This window comes from Thalia democratica, chromosome 6 (genome assembly GCF_965202585.1).
Source record: "Thalia democratica chromosome 6, ktThaDemo2.hap1.1, whole genome shotgun sequence".
In the NCBI taxonomy this organism is placed as follows: Eukaryota; Metazoa; Chordata; class Thaliacea; order Salpida; family Salpidae; genus Thalia; species Thalia democratica.
The window spans coordinates 25,927,942-25,948,354 of record NC_139170.1 but is presented as its reverse complement, the minus strand read 5'-3'; the positions used below and the strand labels follow the sequence as shown (position 1 = coordinate 25,948,354).

At 24.5% G+C, this 20,413-nt stretch overlaps 2 protein-coding genes across 2 annotated transcripts; both read left to right on the top strand.

The window, feature by feature from the left end:
• Positions 1–5,001: 5,001 nt before the first annotated feature.
• LOC145839582 (choline/ethanolaminephosphotransferase 1-like) lies at positions 5,002–6,982 on the top strand. Its single transcript, XM_082947193.1, has one exon. The coding sequence runs from the start codon at positions 5,026–5,028 to the stop codon at positions 6,148–6,150; it is 1,125 nt and encodes a 374-aa protein (XP_082803319.1). The 5' UTR covers positions 5,002–5,025; the 3' UTR covers positions 6,151–6,982.
• A 193-nt stretch (positions 6,983–7,175) lies between these two features.
• Positions 7,176–19,763, top strand: LOC145839583 (elongin-B-like). Its single transcript, XM_082947194.1, has 4 exons — positions 7,176–7,229; positions 11,968–12,117; positions 12,336–12,435; positions 19,244–19,763. Exons 1-4 carry the CDS (start codon positions 7,215–7,217, stop codon positions 19,339–19,341), a joined length of 363 nt encoding a protein of 120 aa, XP_082803320.1. The 5' UTR covers positions 7,176–7,214; the 3' UTR covers positions 19,342–19,763.
• Positions 19,764–20,413: the final 650 nt, after the last annotated feature.

Below are 20,413 nucleotides of genomic sequence, written 5' to 3'. Positions count from 1 at the left end.
TCTTATCAACCATTCCAGAATATCTAGTATAAGTTTCAAATCACGGCCTTGTGGCTCCCCCGTTTACAGGTCATAGCCCCCTAAAAATCTGAAATTTTCCATTATATCTAGTATAAGTTTTATACTTAGCCTTGAATATGCCAAAGCCTTATTTTTGCTCTTCATCATCTACTCCAGAATATCTAGTGTAAGTTTCAAATTATGGCCCTCTGTGGCCCCTTTACTATTCATGCCCCCTTTGCTTCTTATGGCAAAATATACTTCTGTAATGTCCCTCATTTGGAAACCTTGTTTTAGAGATAGAGACTTTATGAAAATATAAATTTAACAAAGTCTTGGAATTTTAAAATATCTTATATGCCTAATAATGTTAATTAGAATATTTGTTTTTATTGGAAATTTAACAGTAAACAATTTTAATAATCTTATGATTTATTGACCATCTTTTAACAAAAAGAACAACCAAAGTTTACAAAATGCACTTTTTTGGATTATTTGCAAAGGTTTTATTACTTTAAGATAGAACAATAAAACGGTAAACTAAATTATAAAAATAAAAACAAATTGTACAGTAATCTTCCTTTATTGTACCAACATATGTTTCTGTGTGTTAACAAATCAACACATTTCAACTGGATTCTGTAAAAAAAATTACTGTAATAAAATAATAGAAGTATAGACTAAAGTAGGTGTATACATGTTTTCATAAAATAAAATATTTTCTACAAATAATAGGTAAAATTTTTAATATTAAATCTGACTGTGATGAAACTATATAATATTTGTGATTATTAATAAGTGTGTTGTTATTATAATTAAGTTGAAGTGTGTTGATTTGTTAACACACAGAAACATATGTTGGTACAATAAAGGAAGATTACTGTACAATTTATTTTTATTCCAGTGAAGTTACTTCACTAGGATCTTTTGTTAGCAAACAATTAAACCTATATTTTTGAGCAGTTAAACTAAATTATATTCTGACTCTAATTTAGTGTTAAGTATTAAAAAAATTTCACTTATCAGAATCAGCTGCTCCTTGTTTTAAAATAAATTGAATTTAGCTAACTCTTAATTTAAAATAAATCTTAATCTAGTGTTATTTACATAAGTAAAGTTCTAGTACAAGTTAAATATATATGTTTTTCTATCTAGATTATACCTAGTTCTAAAATTAACACAAACATAGTGGATGTTTTACATGAAAAATCCTGAACTGTCACAAGGTCAGGAGAATAAGGAAAAGTCAGGAAAAACTAAAAAAAAATTTCAAATTCCAGGGAAATATGTTTTTTTTTAGAATAGTTAGGAAATTAGACAAAATTTGAAAAAACGTCAGATTTCATCAGTTCAAATTTACAAAAATCTTTATTATTAAAGCCTTTAAATGGTAGAAAATTAATTAGAATCCTTTAAAGTCAGAATAAAATTGCAAAATTTTCCTAGAAATTTAACTTCCAATGCTTTTATCTGGTAAAAATTAATAAGGTATTATAAAACTGCAAAATTGTTCTTTTAATATATTGAACAACTACCCTACTTTACAAACTATTTTGTATGCCTTTTAGTACTGATAATCTGTGGCAAGAACACTTCCGTAGTGAAATTGTTATATATACACAAAAGTTTATCTTGCAGAATTTTAGAATTGAAGTGTATTTTGTTTAAGTTAATTATTTTTAACAATTTTAATGTGTAAAATAATTTAATTTAGACTTGGTAAGAAGTAAGTAAAAAATAAAATGACAAAGTTGTTTAATATTAGAATTTTTATACTTTTTCAAAACATATGAACTAGCTTTATTGTATCTGTTAATAGTTTTATACTTATAAACCTAAATTTTTATGTAAAATTAGTTTTAAACAAAAATGGACAAGAAAACTTGTAGTTTAAAAATTAGAAGAAAGTCAAAACACCTAGAAAAAGGTTTTTTAAAAACATTGATAATTTTTATTATTTTCTATCTTAAGTTTTGTATATGTCCTAACAAATTTAGAATACCATCAGTTTTGAAACCCTAAATAACTTTAAAATATTTTAATATTTATTGTATATGTTATGACAAAAATACTATTAGAAATTATCTTAATAGTACATAGAGCATGCATCTAGCCTTATCAAAAAATAAATTAACATTTGTTTGTTTATAACAGGGCTACCATACAAAAAATTCTGCTTGACTTTGACTTGTTTGAAGTTTTTTAAACTCAGGCTGGTTTTGATATTTTTATTAATTTTCAGCTAGTTTTTATGACTTCAAAATCAAATATTTTTTTTAATAAACTTAATTTTTTTATATAAGTTTTAATTCCTTTTATAAGTATTTTGATTTCTTGAGTATCCAAGCTTAATTGACAAAAAGCATTTTTTTTTATGAATTAATTACTTTTTTTGTGTACATGTTTTTCAACAACTGAATTATATAAAGTAAAAATAAACAAAAAGCATACAACTGTTATCATAAAATTAAATTTCTAGATTAAAAAACTTTAACAAACTTTTTCTACTTAATTTTTTTAAATCGTAAATTCAGGTTAGAAAGATAGACAACCCTGTTATTGTAAGCCATTCTTAAATAGTATAAAATGTTATATTAAGGTTGGCCTTTTCTTGTATATATGTGTTTTTGTTAATTTAATTTTTTTTTTTTTTGTCAAATTTAGAGTCCTTAAACTATTACTATTTTGCAATTATTGAATACATTTTAAAACTAACAAGAGTATAAAGACTGAACCCTGTGACACTCAATCATCATATTTTTATAGGTTTACTATACTTTCTATAACTAACATTTTTTTTTTCAGCTAGATATTATTTTTATGTTACATAAGTTTATTTCTCTTTACCATAAGTTTTAAATTAAGTACCAAAATCCTTTTTTTCACACAGTCAGTCTATTAAGGCCATAGGGGAGGCTCAGACATCTTGTTACTAAAAATAGTATTGGATCTTATATGATAGCTTGAAGTACAAACTACAGGTCATTTTTATAAAATAAAAGAATCTTAATTAACTTTTGAGGTATTGTAATTTAAAAAAAAGTTTCCGATACAAACGTATGGACCAAAATTTTTTGGGGTCAATTTTCTTGTAAATTTCAAAAATCACTAAAAATATATCTTCTCTTTTGTTTTTTGAGCTAGAGACCTTAAACTTTCAGGAAACATTCCTTTTATAATTTTAAAGACTTTGAATGTTGCAGTTTAAAAAATACTAAAAAATAAAACTTTTAGATAGAAAAAAAAAGTGTTTTTTTTTTTATATAAATTTTATTTTTCAAAATTAAAAAAAGTCTTGCATTCCATATTTAAAAACTTTTGTAATATACTTTCTGTGAAAAATTGAAAAAGATTGCTTAAAAAATGAAGGAGGAGATAGATTTTCAGAGAAGTGGTCTTTTTTTGCTTTTTTAGTTTAGGAACCTCTTGAGGTCACCAACTTTGATGCTCATATCTCAAAAAATTACTTTGATTTTTTCAAGCGATTAAAATGTCTGATAGCTCAGATAAAACTATAAAATAAGATCAACTTGTAAAAATCAAGGTGGACTATGTCCTTAAGTAGTTACATTGCATAAAAAACATTAAACATATATAAAATAAAACTGCACAAATTACTTCATAAATAAATTAATTTCTAGTTCTAGAATGTCCTGTTTAAATTTGAAATGCTGCTATTAAAATTAAAACTATTTGATAAATTAAAAAATTGTTTTTATATATTTTTGTTTCTATATTCAATTTTGATTGGTTTAAAGTAGTGATGTACCGGACCCAGATCCGGACTTTTTTTTTCAAATTAGAATCCTGCCGGATCCGGAAATCAGACAAAAATGGCAATATCCGGCCGGACTCAGACACCAGTTGAAATATTCACTTTTAAAACAAAACACTACTTACAATAAGCATTAACAAAAAAGTTCAAGATGCACACCAAACTAACTAACTGCTTACATATAAACTGCCTGTCATGTTCTGATGTTTTGTTGTATCAGTATTTAGTTTGAAACATTTTGTCATATGATTCTCATTGACTCGTACATTCAACCGTATTAACTCTAAATATTCTCTGAACTCAACTTTAAACAATAAATAATGCAAGTATTCATTACAAAGTTTTCAATTTCACAACATATGTAAAGAGTTGCATTTCTGAAATGTTTATTTCATAGTTTAAATGTAAACAGATGTAAATTAGTCACGTGTACAAAATGAGCCAATCACGGTAGGTGTATAATTTTAACTGACAAAATGACTCTTAACAATTTACACAGGGTTTGTTTTTGAAAAAATAGTTTTCAGTATGCTCTTTTTTACTAACTAGATCCCAGTCCGGCCGGATCTCTGTTAGGATCCGGCCGGACCCGGATTCTGACTTTTTTTTTCAAATTAGAATCCGGCCGGAACCGGATCCGGACTTTTTTTTCAAATTAAAATCAGGCCAGATCCGGATATCAGACAAAAATGGTAATATCCGGCCGGACCCGGACCCTGATAGTGAGTCCGGTACATCACTAGTTTAAAGTCAGTCTATAGTTTCCTTTTAGTGAGTTTAAGCTTTTTTTAATTATTAGTACTAATATTTTTAGTTTAAGAGATTCGGATATAAAATGAATAAATACAATAAACTTTTTTGATATCAAAGATGAGTTTTTATTACTATTCAGAGAGTTTTGTAATACACACTTGTTTTGAATACAATTTTTTTATAATACCAGGTTTAGCTAGTTTAAGTAAATATAATTTATTTTGGTTATAATGGTTTTTTTTATACTAAATTAACTAAAAGTAAATTAGTGAGTCTAAGGCTGTTCATAATAAGTAAATTCAAGCAACATTTTTAAAGTTTCAGTATTGAAAATAAATTAAATACACAGTTATTTGTTTTAAATATAAAATGAATTCTGTTACACAAAGTAAATGATTTTGTTAGCTTTTATGCCATTTATATTAACTAAGTTTATATTATTCTGTAGATTAAACCGTATTTTTTTTAGAAATTTTAATTTTTTGTAAAAAAGTGATATGGGGCAACTTTCAAAAGATGAGTTAGAAAAACTAAAACAACATAAGTATAGTTCAACAGGAACATCATTAGTTGAACCATATTTTCAAGTATATTGGAAATGGCTAATTGAGTTTTTTCCATTATGGGTTGCACCAAATGCCATTACCTTTTTAGGTCTGATTGTTAATTTTGTAACATCATCACTTCTTATATTTTATTGTTCTACTGCTACAGAAGCTGCACCTAATTGGGTGTATTTTGTCAATGGTCTTGGACTTTTTATTTACCAATCTCTAGATGCAATCGATGGAAAACAAGCTAGGAGAACTGGATCTTCAACCCCTCTTGGTGAACTTTTTGACCACGGAATGGATTCGATTTCAACAGTTTTAGTAGCTCAAGCTTTTTCTATTACTCTGAAGCTTGGCAAATTGCCATGGTGGATGTTTTTTATGTGTTTGTCCTCTTACTCTACATTTTATTACAGTCACTGGTGTTCTTATGTGACTGGCACACTTCAATTTGGCTTGATTGATGTGACCGAACTTCAAATTAGTACTATCCTTTGTTTTTTTATTACTTCAATTACTGGACCAGAGTTCTGGAGTTCTAAAGTTTTGATGTTTGACTTTACATTACAACATGTATTACTTACATGTGTTTTTTTTGGATGTATTTACTCTTATTTCAGATTTACTAAACTTTTGTTCAAAGGTGGCTGTGGAAGAAATGGATCTACAATTGCTGACACTGGTGTACTTTCACCCGGAATTAATATATTTCTTGTTATTTTCTTTGCATGCTGTACAGCTTACAGATCAGAGTATGGAATATTAGAAAAGGATCCTGTACTTTTCTTAGTTTTTATAGGAATTAATTCTGCTAAAGTGACTAACCGTATTATTGTTGCACATATGTGTCGTAGTGAATTGCCTTATTTAGATAGGTCCCAGTGGGGTCCGTTTTTTATAATTTTCAACCAATACATGTACACACTAATCAATGAAAGGTGGATGTTTATAGTGTGCTGTATTTACAATTTATGGGATTTGATAGATTACATGATAAAAACATATAATCAGATTGCAGATTCTTATGGTATTTATGTATTTTCACTTGCCCCAAGAAAGAAGATTTCATAATAACATTAGTTTATAGCAATAACACTCTTTATTTTGCTTATCCATAATTTTCTCATAAAAATAATTATAAGTATATATTTTAATAGTATTGTTATATTACTCAGTTTATTGTGATAGTTAAAATGAAAGTTAAAAATATTATATATGGTTGATAAAATTTGAGTTTTGAATGTTAGATTACACAAATTTAAGACTGAAGTGTAATTAAGCATAGTAATTTGCTTACTTTTTGCTGCCCTTGTATATATTAATTTACTTTTCGTCCTTTTAGTTTGTTAAGTACAAAATTAAAACTTGTTTTTGGTCATTTATTATGATAAATTTATGCAAAACTAAGTTTTTTTTCACAAGTATAATAGTTTTCAAAATACTGATTCGAATTATATTCTATGTTAATAAGAGGTTGATATTAGTTTAATGCTTTTACAAGAAACTATGGACTTTAACTTCTGTTGAAGTATTTTAACGAAAACATTGTAACATTTTGTGTAAGTATACTACGACTGTAATTAAAAAGTTATTATAAAAAGGAATACATTATGTATACAGGAAAACAGTATGTGAAATGTTTTATAAAATGTGTATTTAAAGTGCAATTTTTATGACAGTTAATAGTTATTTATATTTAAAGTTCTCTCAACTAAAATTTACTTAAAATATTTGTAAGGTCAAACTGGATTTGAAAATTTAGTAATAAAAAATGATAATGAGTTTGTATAATAACAGATAGCTTGGTTTTAAATTTTATATTTTTTTTACAACATTATTTTAAAAATTTGTATATGTGTTGTTTACTTAAAGAAGTTTTTATCAATAGCAATTATAATTTTAATTGTTTGTTTGGTTTTGTCATATACTAATATTTGAGTTGTAATATTATATTAGTTTTAGTGTTATTAAAAGATGTTATAACAAACAGTTTTATTAATGTTGCTCTTTATTAGCTAAAAACAAAGCATATGTTAGTTTATACTTAATTACGTTTAGTAGTTTGGAATATTACTTATCTAGAATTGAAATTCAACAGGTTTTTGAATAAAAAAATTTAATTATATTTTTGAAACATGCCTTCTACAGAGGTTGGTTTTATTGGTTAAAAAAAAAAAACTTATATCTTAATTTATAAAACAAGGTTATTAAAGATTCGGCATTTTTCTATATTAGTTGTTAAGTATTTAAATCATGATTTTGAGTAAGTTATTTTTTTTTTACTTTAAATTATACTATTTTAGTTTTGTTTTAACATTTCTTTTTATTATAATTTGATAAATCATATTCAATCAGGCTAACTTAGTAACTATGGATGTTTTTAGCTGATTCAAAAATATTAGAAAGACTCTAGCTAGTTTTAAACCTAAAAAGAACGAGTTAATTTTATTATTTTTATTATTATGTGTAATACAATATTATTATTACTTTATTAAATAAATTATTCTGCCTAAAAGTTATTTCTAATCAGTATGCTAATTTATATATTTGACTTGTAATATATTCTTGCAAGATTTAAAGTCTGGAGTTAAATTTAAAACAATTCTACTTTTTTGCATATTATCATTAGCTCCGCTAACTTCGTTATTTTTACTTAATGGGCTTAGAAGTTTTTATTCATTTTTGATAGTTTTTATTTTACGGATAATAGTAATAAAATATAGGAGTACCTTTATTACCATGCTTTATATTTAAGAAGTAACTTTAAAGTAGCAATACATAATAGTTCTTTAAAATTTTTCTAGGCTTATAGTTATAAATATAACACAAAATAGTATTTACATGTTTTATAAACTTGGTATAAACTAGTTATTTTCAAACTAGATTTTTTTAATAATAATAAGAACTAGTAAAACTTTTATAACATTAAAACAATTGATCTGTTTTATAACTTATTGCTTTTCTTAAAAAAAAATTTTATTAATGAATGACTTTTATCCACCTAATTTCTTCTATTCATCATTTAATACAACAAATTGCAGAACTAAATTATTTCAGAGTACCTTTAACTAAGCTGTGTAATTATAATATTTAGATAAAATAAATCAATTATTACAAAATGCAACTTGATATAAAAATTTTCTATAAAGATTTAAAACGTAGTGTATCACTGTAGTGATTACATTGTAATAATTTCGCAAAGGTTCCACTTACAATTTGATCAGCATGTGCCAGAAATTTTTAAAGGTTATATTTAGGTTATGTCTGAAAAACCTAATATTTTTTTGTGATCAGCCAAAACTTATAACAACCATTAGTATGCAAGTAACTTTGAAATGATTTTTTTTTCATATGAGCTGAAAATTCTCTCTAGCTACATATTCTAAAAGCTTTAAAAGCCAAGTATATGTAAAAAGAAATTTTTTTAAGTCAGAATTTAAATGTAAAATATTTATATTAAGTTGCTTTTTAGTATTAATTATGAATTTGGTTTAGTATGAACAGACTCTAGTACTTTTAAACAGTTAGTAGTAATGTTTTAAAAATTCTTAGTAAAATTAAAATTGTCAAAACGAAATTTCAACACTTAAAATATCATTTGACACTAAAATAAATTCTTTCAAACAATATAAATAAAACTCAGTTTTTCAGAACACAATATATTACATGCTTCTTTCGTCAGTTGTATACTAAGCAATAAAAATAATATTTCAAATCTAACTTATATAGTGAAAATGCAATCAACGTAATTTATAATAATAAAGCAAAGAGTAATTAACAATACAAAAGTACTTCTAATTACAATGCAACTAAAAAATAATAAAGACAGAGCAAAAATTAATTCCGTTAGTTTTGCCTTATGTCAATAAGAATTCAGGAGTTTTAGAAAGAGAGATTTGTCAATTAGTAAGTAGGACTTATCATTCGGCAAACCCGATTGTTATTTTCGTATTCAAACCAATGTTCAGACCTGGAGGAAAAGATCCGATAACAGAGTTTAAACAAAGTATGGTAGTTTATAAGTTTAACTGCTTCTGGGAAGCTAGTTATGTCGGGATGACCTCAAGACAATTTGGCAAAAGAATAAAGGAACTTATTCCAAAAAGTATTGATGAATTTTGTAAGAGTAATAAGAAAACTAAATCTATTAGAGTAATAAATGCTTCAAAAAGATCTGCTATTGCTGAACACTTAGTAAATAACCTTGATTGTGCTAGTAATTATAATTAAAAAAGATTTAAAATTGTTAAAAATTGTTTTCACATTTCTGATTTAACTAAACTTGAGGCTATTTGTATTTTGTTAAGAAAACCTAAGTTGTGTAAACATAAAGATTTTGATTATACTGTTTCGTTGTTTTCTTAAATTGTTTTATAAGTTGTTGCTCTGTTTTTATTTTTTTTTTTAGTTGCATTGTAATTAGAATTACTTTTGTATTTGCTTTATTATTATTAATTACGTTGATTGCATTTTCACTATATAAGTTAGATTTGAAATTTTATTTTTATTGCTTAGTATACAACTGACGAAAGAAGCATGAAATATATTTTGTTCTGAAAAATTTAGTCTTATTTATATTGTTTGAAAGAATTAAAATATCTTTTTGTAAACTTATTATATTTATTATTTATTTAAGTATACTTTATACGTGGTTTAATTGAAAGTACTGTTAAATAAATTCTATCATTTATGCAATGTTTTGTAGTAAATACTCTATGTAAATCTGGTATCATAATGATTTATCAAACATTTAGATTTTTAATATAAATAGTAGTGATCTACCGAGTCCAAAAATTTCGGATTCGGCCGAATCCGAATCTTATTTTCAAATTAGGATTCGATCCAGTCTGAATCCGAATCTCAGTTTTGAAATTTGGATTCGACCGAATCCGAGTCCAAATATTTTAATATTATTCTATAAACTTTAATTGCTTTTGATTTCTTAATGTCCCAGAGTTTCATAGATTTATAATCATCAAGGCTAGTTTGCCTGATAGCTTCAAGCTTTCTTTTCTTCGGAGGTTCAGTTGCAGTACAACTTCTATTTTTGTCTAAAGATTCTTTTTGAAACTTTTTGTAACTCTCGCTGTGTTGAGTTTTCAAATGCTCGTGCATGGAAGAGGTAGTATAGAACTTAGACTTGCTACTTCCTCTTTTTATCTTAGCTCCTTTGATATTGCATACTGCGATGGAGTTATTTTTCTTTCTTGTATTAAATATTGCCAGACTTTTGAAGACATCACTAATACTGAAACACAAAAATAACTATAGAATAGTAATATGATAGTACTTTAAAATTAAAATGTACTACATCTTAATTCTAATAAGTAATTTAATATCTATGTTGTGTAAACTATATTTTGCATAAGCTGTTAATATAGGCCGTAATAGTTTAGTTCTGAAATTATGTTTTCATTTAAATAAAACATTTAATGGATACAAAAAAATGTATTTTAAACTACTATGCAAAACATGAAACTATAAAATAAAAAAACAATATATCTTCAAATAATTATGAAGCTTAAGTTATTAAAATGCTCAAGCTTTATTCATATTGACCTAGTGAGTCAAACTAATTTCATGAAATTAACAATTAAATTACATTGTATTTTAGCATTTGTATGTATTTACAATCCTAACAGAATAAAAATAAAAATAATTAAATATAAGCATAATAATATGGAGCTAAAAATTTGCGAAAATCTACTTCAATATTATTATTTTTTTTACTTATTTTAATAATTTATTTATTTATTTTTCTTGGCATAAATGTTTAACATTGAGTAAAAGACTTTAAATATAAGTAAACATTTCTAAAATCTATCAACCGAATCTCCAAAATGGATAAATTAACAAAATAAGCTTTATAAAGTTGTGAGAATATATGACAAATATACTTATCATAAACAAACTACGAATATCATTTACATTATTCAGGGGTGTCACTTTTTAAGTCAAAAAATCTTCCCTGAGTTACCTTAAACTGTCCTGAGTCAGTCCTTGAGATTTTAAAAATCCTTAGAAATAAATTAACATATTTTTGCCATCAATAAAAATCAAGTTTTTAACAAAAATGATTATAAAACAAAGTAATGAAAATAAGTCAACTAAATCGCATTCAATATATGAATACTAGCCTAAAATTTTGAAAGTCTAAAAACTACCCTGATGTTATTATTAAAAATTAAGTACTACTTTGAGTTTCTCAGAACCTCAAAGAGATTTTCTAAACTTTTAGAACACCCTATGTTTCTCTGAGTGTTTGGCAACCTTTGATTGCTATAATTAATAAAAGATAACAAACAAATTATTCAAACATATATGGTATTTATAAACTATACTTCTGCACTAAAAAAAAGTAAAAAATTAGCCAAATCATTTATTTAAAGCTCTTGTCTTTAAAGATACATAACAAATAAAGGTCTCCAATTATTGCTAGAGACAGGGTTGTTATTTTTTTGACAAATTTTCTAAAATTCCTCCAAGTTTTCGAAAGTACCTATTTTTGGGTCTATTTTTAGTTTAAAGTTTATTTTGAGGTTAAAGACTGTGTTAAATTGTATGCAAACATTCAAAACATACTATAAAACTCCTTTAAAATTGTTTTTTCATATGATAAATGTGATGATGCTAAAAGAAAATATCTATATGTCAGATTTCATTGTGTCAAATCAAAGTTTTACTACTCAACATCTTTAATTGTTAAATTTACTGGTTTTTATATATTAGTTTTTTATTTAGTTTAATAATGTTTCTTGTTATACGTACAACTACTATTAAACTATTTCAAGTAAAACTTATAAAAGAATTTAAACTCATACCATAATTTTTTAGAAAGTTTAACTTGTTATATGTTTTGATATTTTACAGTTTAATTTATTTAAGCAGAACTTCTTCATGGTCATTAGACGAAAGAAAAGAACAATATTTTTAGACGTCTCTCCTGACACAGTAGTTGAAAAGATTAAGAAGATGGTGGAGGGAATCATTAAAGTTGGTGTCGATGATTTCGTTCTTGTACTTCAAGAAAGCAACAAAGTACTTCAAATTTATGTTTTAAATTTTAACTATTAATAAATTTAAATTTAACGGTTTGCTAATAAAGATCCTAGCGAAACAAGTTCACTGGAATATATAATAATAACAAATTTAAACAGTACTCTTTCTTTATTACACTAAAACATGTTTCTGTGTGTTAACAAGTTAAATTTTTGAAAATGTAAATTGAAAATTATCTTTATATTCTTAAATTACAGATATTGGATGACCTTCTTAGCATAGAAGACTGTGGACTGAATCATGTAAATGCAACAGCACAAAATCCTGCCACTGTTCGCCTTGTTTACAAAGAAGGAGGTTTGTGTATTTCGTCATTTTAAGTGATATCTAAAAAAAAACATTAACAAGCCAGTGTTACTTAGTAAAATTATTTTTAGTAGCTTAACAAGTAAACTTTTAAAGCTTATACAGTATAAATATAAGAAAGTTTTTACTACTTATTTCGTTTTTGATTAACTTTTTCAAATTCTTAAAAACTTAAATATTGTATTAAAAACCTGAATCAAGTTCAAAAATTACAAATTCCTCTAAATTCCTTTATGATCAACTACGAAGCAAAATGTAGGTGGATACAGCTTTTTATTACATTTGATACTTTACTTATTTATCTAGAGAAGCTTAAAAACAAAAGTTCTTACAAATTACATAATTTCTCTTAAGTATTTTTTATGTAAGTTAATACAATACAATGATAGTTTTATTACTCATAATTTACACACCACTTAAAAGTTACTAGTTGATATGATTTTACTTTGCAAAATATATTAAACTTAGAGTTTTTGTCACTGCTGATAAAAAGAAATGGAGAATTAAAATTAGTTTTTTGTTTTAAACTTATTATATAAATGGTTGCTGTAATAGACAAAATAATTCATAAGAAAAATAAACTCTAACAATATTTTAATCTAGTGTAAATAACAGTTTAAAATCTAGATTTTCAAAAAGCTAAATCATAAAAACTATTTTTAAATTTAAAAATATAAAAGTTCACTAAAAGGTTCAATTAATGAAAATTATGGGAGAAAAAAAAGCGATAATTTTTTATTGATAAAAGTTGCCATACTAAATTAAGGTTAAAAAATTTAAACATTAGTCACTCATTTAAAAAAGGTTTATTAATTAATTTCGTTTAGCGCATACTCAGAATAATCTTGCTAAAAACTGATAATATTATTGTGTAAATTTAGTTATAAACAATAATTTTGAAATGTCTAGTAAAAATATTTACGTCATATAGTATAAAAGTCTGTTTGAAAGGTTTAAACTAGAATTGAGTAATACTTGCTGATTTGAAGTAATTTATAAGACAAAATTGCTAAAACAAAAAAATTTAAGATGATAGAAGTTTTTTTTCCTGAAACTAAATTAAATAAAAAGCACATTACAAAATAAGACATAAAACGAAAAAATTAATACTAAAAAACACGCTATTTATAAAGTTTTAAATTGTAAAAATCAATTTGCAAACAAAGAGACTTTTTTGAATTAAAATACACCAAGTCAGTATAAAACAAGTTATTAAAGACATTTTATAAAATTTCCAGGTGCGTTCAAAAATTTAAAATTATTGATATAAACTGTAATTTACACTCTTAAAACTATAACATTTTTTAGATATTTTGCCATAACCTTTTTGAAAAATTTATAATCATATACTTAAACAATTTTTTTGTATTTTACTTTTGACTATTTCTTGAGTTTTTTTGTGTTAATATTTTGATATAGAATGAGTATGCCTAATTATAGTAGTTTTTGCAAAATCTTTGAAAATATAATTTTTATAAAAATACTTGACTATCTTTTTTCAAATAACCTTATTTCACCTAAACAATTTGGTTTTCTTCTAACCAAACATCCTGTTTTCAATTATTTTATTGTTTACGCTCTTGGTTGGTGTCTTTTTTAAGCAATAAGTCTACTAAAGTAATCTATACAGATGTCAAAAAAGCTTTTGACTCTGTCTCTCAATGTAATTAATTAAAACATTATCGCCATACAAATTTCATAACAGTCTAGTAAGTTGGTTCAAAGAGTTTCTAAACGATAGAACTCAAAAAGTAGTAATTAATAACACATTTTCAGAATCTTTACCTATTTTTAGTGGAGTCCCTCTAGGAGGGTTTATTGGCCCATTATTATTTATTATTTACATAAATAATATAGCTTCAGAAATTGATGTTAGCAGCAACATTAACTTCCCCGCAAATGACACAAAAACTTTTTGCTAATCGAACACAACTTTACAGAATTTATTAAATAAAATTCACAATTGACTAAAGGAAAGAAAATTAAACTTAAACCCTAGTAAATGTCAAGTTCTAAATACTCAAAAAACACTACTATCTCTACTTTTGACTTAAAAATAAACAATATAATCTTATCTTCAACTAAAGTGTTTAAAGATCTTAGAAATTTTATTGCTAAAAGTTAAAAATGGAATCACCATATTAATTACTTTTCCCGAATTGCATCAACTACATCTTTTTAAGTTTTGAAGATCTTTAAGTCTACGGATATAAACATTCTTAAAAAATTGTTTCTCATATACATTCGTCCTAAGTTTGAATGTAACACAACCATCTGGTCTCCATACTTAAAAAAAGGTATTAACTATATAGAATATGTTCAAAGAAAATATAACAGACTAATCTTCAACTGCTGCAATATTTCTTATACGTCTTACCTTGGTAGACTAACATAACTTAACATTAAATCAATAGAATACAAAAGACTTGAATTTGACCTCTTTACTTTTTAAACTAGTTTACGGTGAAACTACAGTTAATATACAAACAATTTTTAAACTAATTAATTACTGAGAGGAAATAGCAAACAATTTACATGCAAACATCATTTCAATAATGAGGCTTGGCATAATTCTTTTTTTTATCGGTCAATTGAAATATGGAAAAACTTCCAAATGAATTATTTTATTGCAAAAAAGTTAAAGAGTTTCGATAAAGTTAAAAAAGTTTGATTTGTATAAAATGTTTGTTAATAAAATTAATAAGTATTTTTTTTTACAAAAATTAATTTTGGCATATATATGAAAGCTTCAAGTACAAACTACAAGCCAGTAATTCAAAAATGTCATTTAACTTTTGAGATATTTTATTTTTTGTAAAAAGTTTCCGATACAAACGTATGAACCGCAAATTTTATGGAGGTCAAGTTTCTCGGAAGTTTTAAATAATACTAAAAATCTATCTCCTCTTTTATTTTAAAGCATTTTTCTTCAATTTTCAGGAAATGTTCCTTATATTAAAAGAAAAAAAATCGTTACTTATGAATTTTAATGATTTCCAAAAATTGAAGTTTTATGACAAAAAACCAAAAGTCATGTTTTTTTTTTATATATTTTTACTTAAAAATTTTTCAAGTCCAAGGTAACGTTTTTTTGTTAATGTATAAGGATTAGACTGTGAAAGTTTGAAGGAGATTGCTTAAAAAATGTAGGAGGAGATAGATTTTAAATAAAATAGTCTTTTTTCGCTGTTTTAGTTTTCCCTTGCCATAGGGGACTTATTATGCGGCCCGACTTTGACTGGTCATATTTCAAAAAATCATTCGAATTTTTTAAAGCGATAAAAAGCATCTTGAAGCTTAGAAAAACTCGACTCTATAAAATAAGATCAACTTGTTAAAAAAACATGGCTAACCTCCCTATGGCCTTAATTTAAATAGTTCTTTATAGTTTGTATAATTTTTATAGTTTGAAATCAGTGTTTATAATGAAAATTGTAAGATTGTTTTAGATACTTTTCTAGTTATTGCGATATAGTTATTGTACATTCTTTAACTCAAATAAATTATTTAGTGTATTTAACATTTAATTGTAAGCTAATTAATAGCTTGTAAATTACTACTACAGTAACCTCTCGCTTATTTACGCACATTGTGTCCACAGAAAAAATGCGTAAAGATACGAGAGGTACCAAGTATACTTATGCGTAAACAAAAGATAAAACTATACATCTATTAAAAATAGAGGATTTAAATTTTTATAAAATAATAATACTTTTAGTAAAATTTTACTAACTTTAAAAATAATTAGATTTTATCTTTAACTTAATTTATATGTGACTTATTTGATATTTAACATTTATATTCTATTCTACTTAGCAAATTCAATTTATATTTAAGCATTTGTTTACAATTAAGAAATGGTGTGGTTTCTATATTAAAGTTAGTTTCTATAGCCTTTAACAAAAATATGCATTTGGTGCTGTAATGGATCTCTTTTTTTGAAAAAAATTATATAAAATATAAAAAAATGTTTAATAAAATTGTTTATGTTAATTTGACCTTTGCCCACATAAGAATAAACTTTTCTTGCATTGTGTTAAAGATATATTAAGGGATTTTTTGAGTAGGAATTAAATTTCATGCCATTAGAATTTTGAGGAATTGAAATAAAATTTTTACTTTTTTAGTTTTTTAGAATTCTAAAACGCGTAACAAAACGAGAGTGCGTAACGTCACTAGTGCGTAACGTCACTAGTGCGTAAAGATGCGAGAGGTTACTGTATATTATAAGTAACTATTTAATTGTAAAGTGAAATAAAAGTATTTATTTTTATAACAAAAAAATGTTTAAACTTTATATAGTGAAATAGTTACAAAGTAAAAAGTACAACTTGATTTTTTATTGAAGTTAATAGATACCAAACAATTGATTATTAAAAATGATTTTTTGTATAAACTTTCTTGAAATAAAGTACTCCAAGTCAGTATAAAACAAATTCTTAAAGACATTTCATAAAACTTCCAGCTGTGTTCAAAAATTTAAAATTATTGATATAAACTGTAATTTACACACTTAAAACTATAACATTTTTTAGATATTTTTCCATAACCTTTTTGAAAAATTTATAATCATATACTTGAACAACTTTTTTTTATTTTACTTTTGACTATTTCTTGAGTTTTTTTAAGTTAATATTTCAATATAGAATGAGTATGCTTAATTGTAAAGAAATAAAATTTTATCAAAAAAACAATTTTACGTAAAAATATTACAAAATTTCTTTATAATCAACATATAATATGTAGGCTTTTAGAGTAAGTACATAAATTCTATTATATTAAAGGTTTTATAAAAAGTTCTGGTCGATAGTGCTCGAAAAATAAATTGGAGCTAAATATTTATCTAATTATATAAAAACTGTAATTTGTACAGCTGTTTCACACATGAAATGTAAAATTTCATGTGATCCTCAGTAAGTTACAGTTTATAATAATGGTAAACATAAATTTAAATTTTAAAATTTTTATAATAATTGTGACGTAGTAATGGTACATTTAACAAAATTGAAACCAACTAAATATTAAAACAAAATAAAATTGAAGAGGCAAACACGAGTATTTTATAACATTTTTCCAACAGTCTAAAAAAAAATTGTCTAATAGCTTAAAACTTTTTTCCAAAATAACCTTTCCAAACTTTCCTAAAAAGCATAAATTAACAATTACAGCGTATCATTTTAGTTCAGCTAATCGTATAATAAACTGTACCATTACTACTTCACAATTATTATAAAAATTTTAAAATATAAATTTCTGTTTACCATTATAATAAACTGTAACTTACTGAGGATCACATGAAATTTTACACTTCATGTGTGAAACAGCTGTATAAATTATAGTCTTATGTAATTAGATAAATAAATTCTATTATATATCTAAAAAGTTACTGAGTGGTAAACTGAAAAGTGTTTGAACTTACGGTTGCTCATAATGCAAGTTTATTGTAGATCATAAACTAACTTAAAAAGTAGTTAAAGTTTACTTTAATTATTAGATATTTCTTAAACTAAAAAATTAAAAGGTAAACGCTATTTTAATGTGTTTGTAACTTAAATAATCAAGTTTATCGGACTTTGGTCTGCGTTTTAAATTTCACAAAATTTGTTTGTTTGAAGTATTTTTGTTTTTTTTAAAATAATTACTACATGTTCGCAGCTTGATGCTCTTCAAACAATTAAAAATGAAAATGTTTGTATACATAACTTTGAGTTTTTAAACAAAAAATGTTGTTTTTACGATCGCATTAAATTTTAAATAAGTAAATCTTTTAAAAGTTTAGTTTTCACTTAATTAATAAAATATTACGGCATTGATTTATGATTTAAAAAATAATTTGATCTGAGTTAATTTTATTTAGTTTTTTTAAATACTTCACTTACTTTTTTTTATCGATATTAATTTATGTCTTTTTTAATATATTTTATCTAATCTGTATAGAACATTTTGTGAGAAAAATTATTTTAAATTTTTTAAACTAGTTGTTTCTTATCTGTATAAACTTTATTTAATAAATATAACAAAACACAATTTGTTTTTTCTTTAATTTTTTTTGAGTACCTTCGGAGTAAGGCTTATCAAAAATTGTATCTTACTAAATTAAACTGAATTGAAATTGTAATAAAATTGTACTTTAGTTTAAAGTTTTAAAGTATAAAATGAAATAATATTCGAATGTAAAATTAACTAAATGATTATTCTGTAGAACTTTGCTGTACTAATAAAACTTTTTAGATTATAATCAGACTAAAATAAACCAACGATAAAAATGGAATGAAAACAACATTTTTAAAAAACTTTACGAGAAACTAATTATTCTCTAAAATTACTTAATATAAGGATTTAAAAAGTCTAGTTTGGTATACAAACTTTTTCTGCTTACATAAACGGGGCCTTAAAGAAGTTTATTTTATTTAGATTTTAATTTAACAAGTTTTATTAGTACATCAAAGTCTACAGTATAAGTATTTAGTTAATTTTACATTCGAATATTACTTTATTTTATATTTTGAAAGTTTAAACTACAGTATAATTTTTTTTCAACTTTAATTCAGTTAAATTTAGTAAGATACAATTTTTGATAAGCCTTACTACAAAAGTACTAAAATAAGTTTAAGATAAAGTTAAATGTGTTTTGTTATATATTTTAAATAAGTTATGCACCGGAAAAAAACTGTATAAACTTTATTGAGTACTGAATTTTCTTTGAGATTACGGTTTTACAAATAAAAACAAAACTGTAGCAAGTTTGTTTTATATTTTTAGATACATACGGTATCATAACATGAAATTTTTTATAAAGACGTGTTAGAACAAGCTGATGTTCAGGAATATTCCACACCGCCAGATTTACCGGATGCCATGAAACCAATGCAGGGAGGGGAGGTCGAACAGCAGTGATGAGTAGATGAATATTTTTCACTGTGTTTTATTTTTCTCCCTACGATTCGTGCACAACTTTTATACACATTTTGACAAATTAGAACTGAATAGAGTATTTTTTACGATAGTACAACATGTTTTACTGAATATTTTGCAAAGTATTTTAGTTGGACATTGATCCCTTTGGTAACGTACGCTCTCTAAACTGAGACTTCAAGTTTACAACAGAATTAATTTATTGTGTTTATTGTGACTTATTCTAAATAAACATTCGATAGTATAAACTCAGCAAATACTACACTTATCGTCTGAAGTTTTCTTATTCTTATTTTTGATAGTTATTAACTAAAAAACTGTTAAGAAACCAACATAACATCTAAATATTAATTACAAATTGCTTAAAGTTAAACAAATTTCTTAAGTATAAAATAAAACGTAAATACTTGAACAAACTTTTTATAACTAGTTAAAAACAACTAAGTACAAAAATAAAGCATATTAAGTTATATATTTAACAAAATCTAACTTGTAAAAAGCTAAAAATAAAGTAAGAATTAAAACTTTTTCTAGTACAGGGGTCCGCAAACTGCGAGCTAAATGCTGCTTGCCTTGTACTTTTCATCCTAAAAGGTAGTTTTTTAAAGCGTTAACATATTGTTTATGTTAAAATATTACTATTAATTTAGTAATTTATGGTGCTTCGTTTTTACTTATTTTAAATTCAAAAGATATTAATTACAACCTTTATAATCAATTTTATTAAAGTTATATATTAGTACTAATATAACAGATAATAAAAATAAGTTTATTTTTTAATTAAAAGTTTAGTTTAAGACTATAACAATTTTACAAATGTTTAAGATTTAACATTTGAAAAGCTAAAAACCAGCAGTTTTCAAATGGATAATTTTTTATTGAAAGAGTGCATTAAAAAATTATAATAATTACTTAGTTTTTAAGAAAACATACTTTGCAAACTTAAAGATATATCTATTTCATCAGCAAAGTAAATTTAAAATAAAAGCTAACTAGCATTGTCCTTAAACTTATGTAAAATTCGAGGTTTATGTTAAGTGTTATATGTAATCTT

Bases quoted from the DNA above. Each gene is read 5' to 3' on its own strand.
- LOC145839582 (XM_082947193.1), top strand. From the start codon at position 5,026: ATGGGGCAACTTTCAAAAGATGAGTTAGAAAAACTAAAACAACATAAG.
- LOC145839583 (XM_082947194.1), top strand. The intron at 12,118-12,335 runs GTACTTCAAATT...CTTAAATTACAG, and splicing joins TACTTCAAGAAAGCAACAAA to ATATTGGATGACCTTCTTAG. The intron at 12,436-19,243 runs GTTTGTGTATTT...TTTTTTATAAAG, and splicing joins CCTTGTTTACAAAGAAGGAG to ACGTGTTAGAACAAGCTGAT.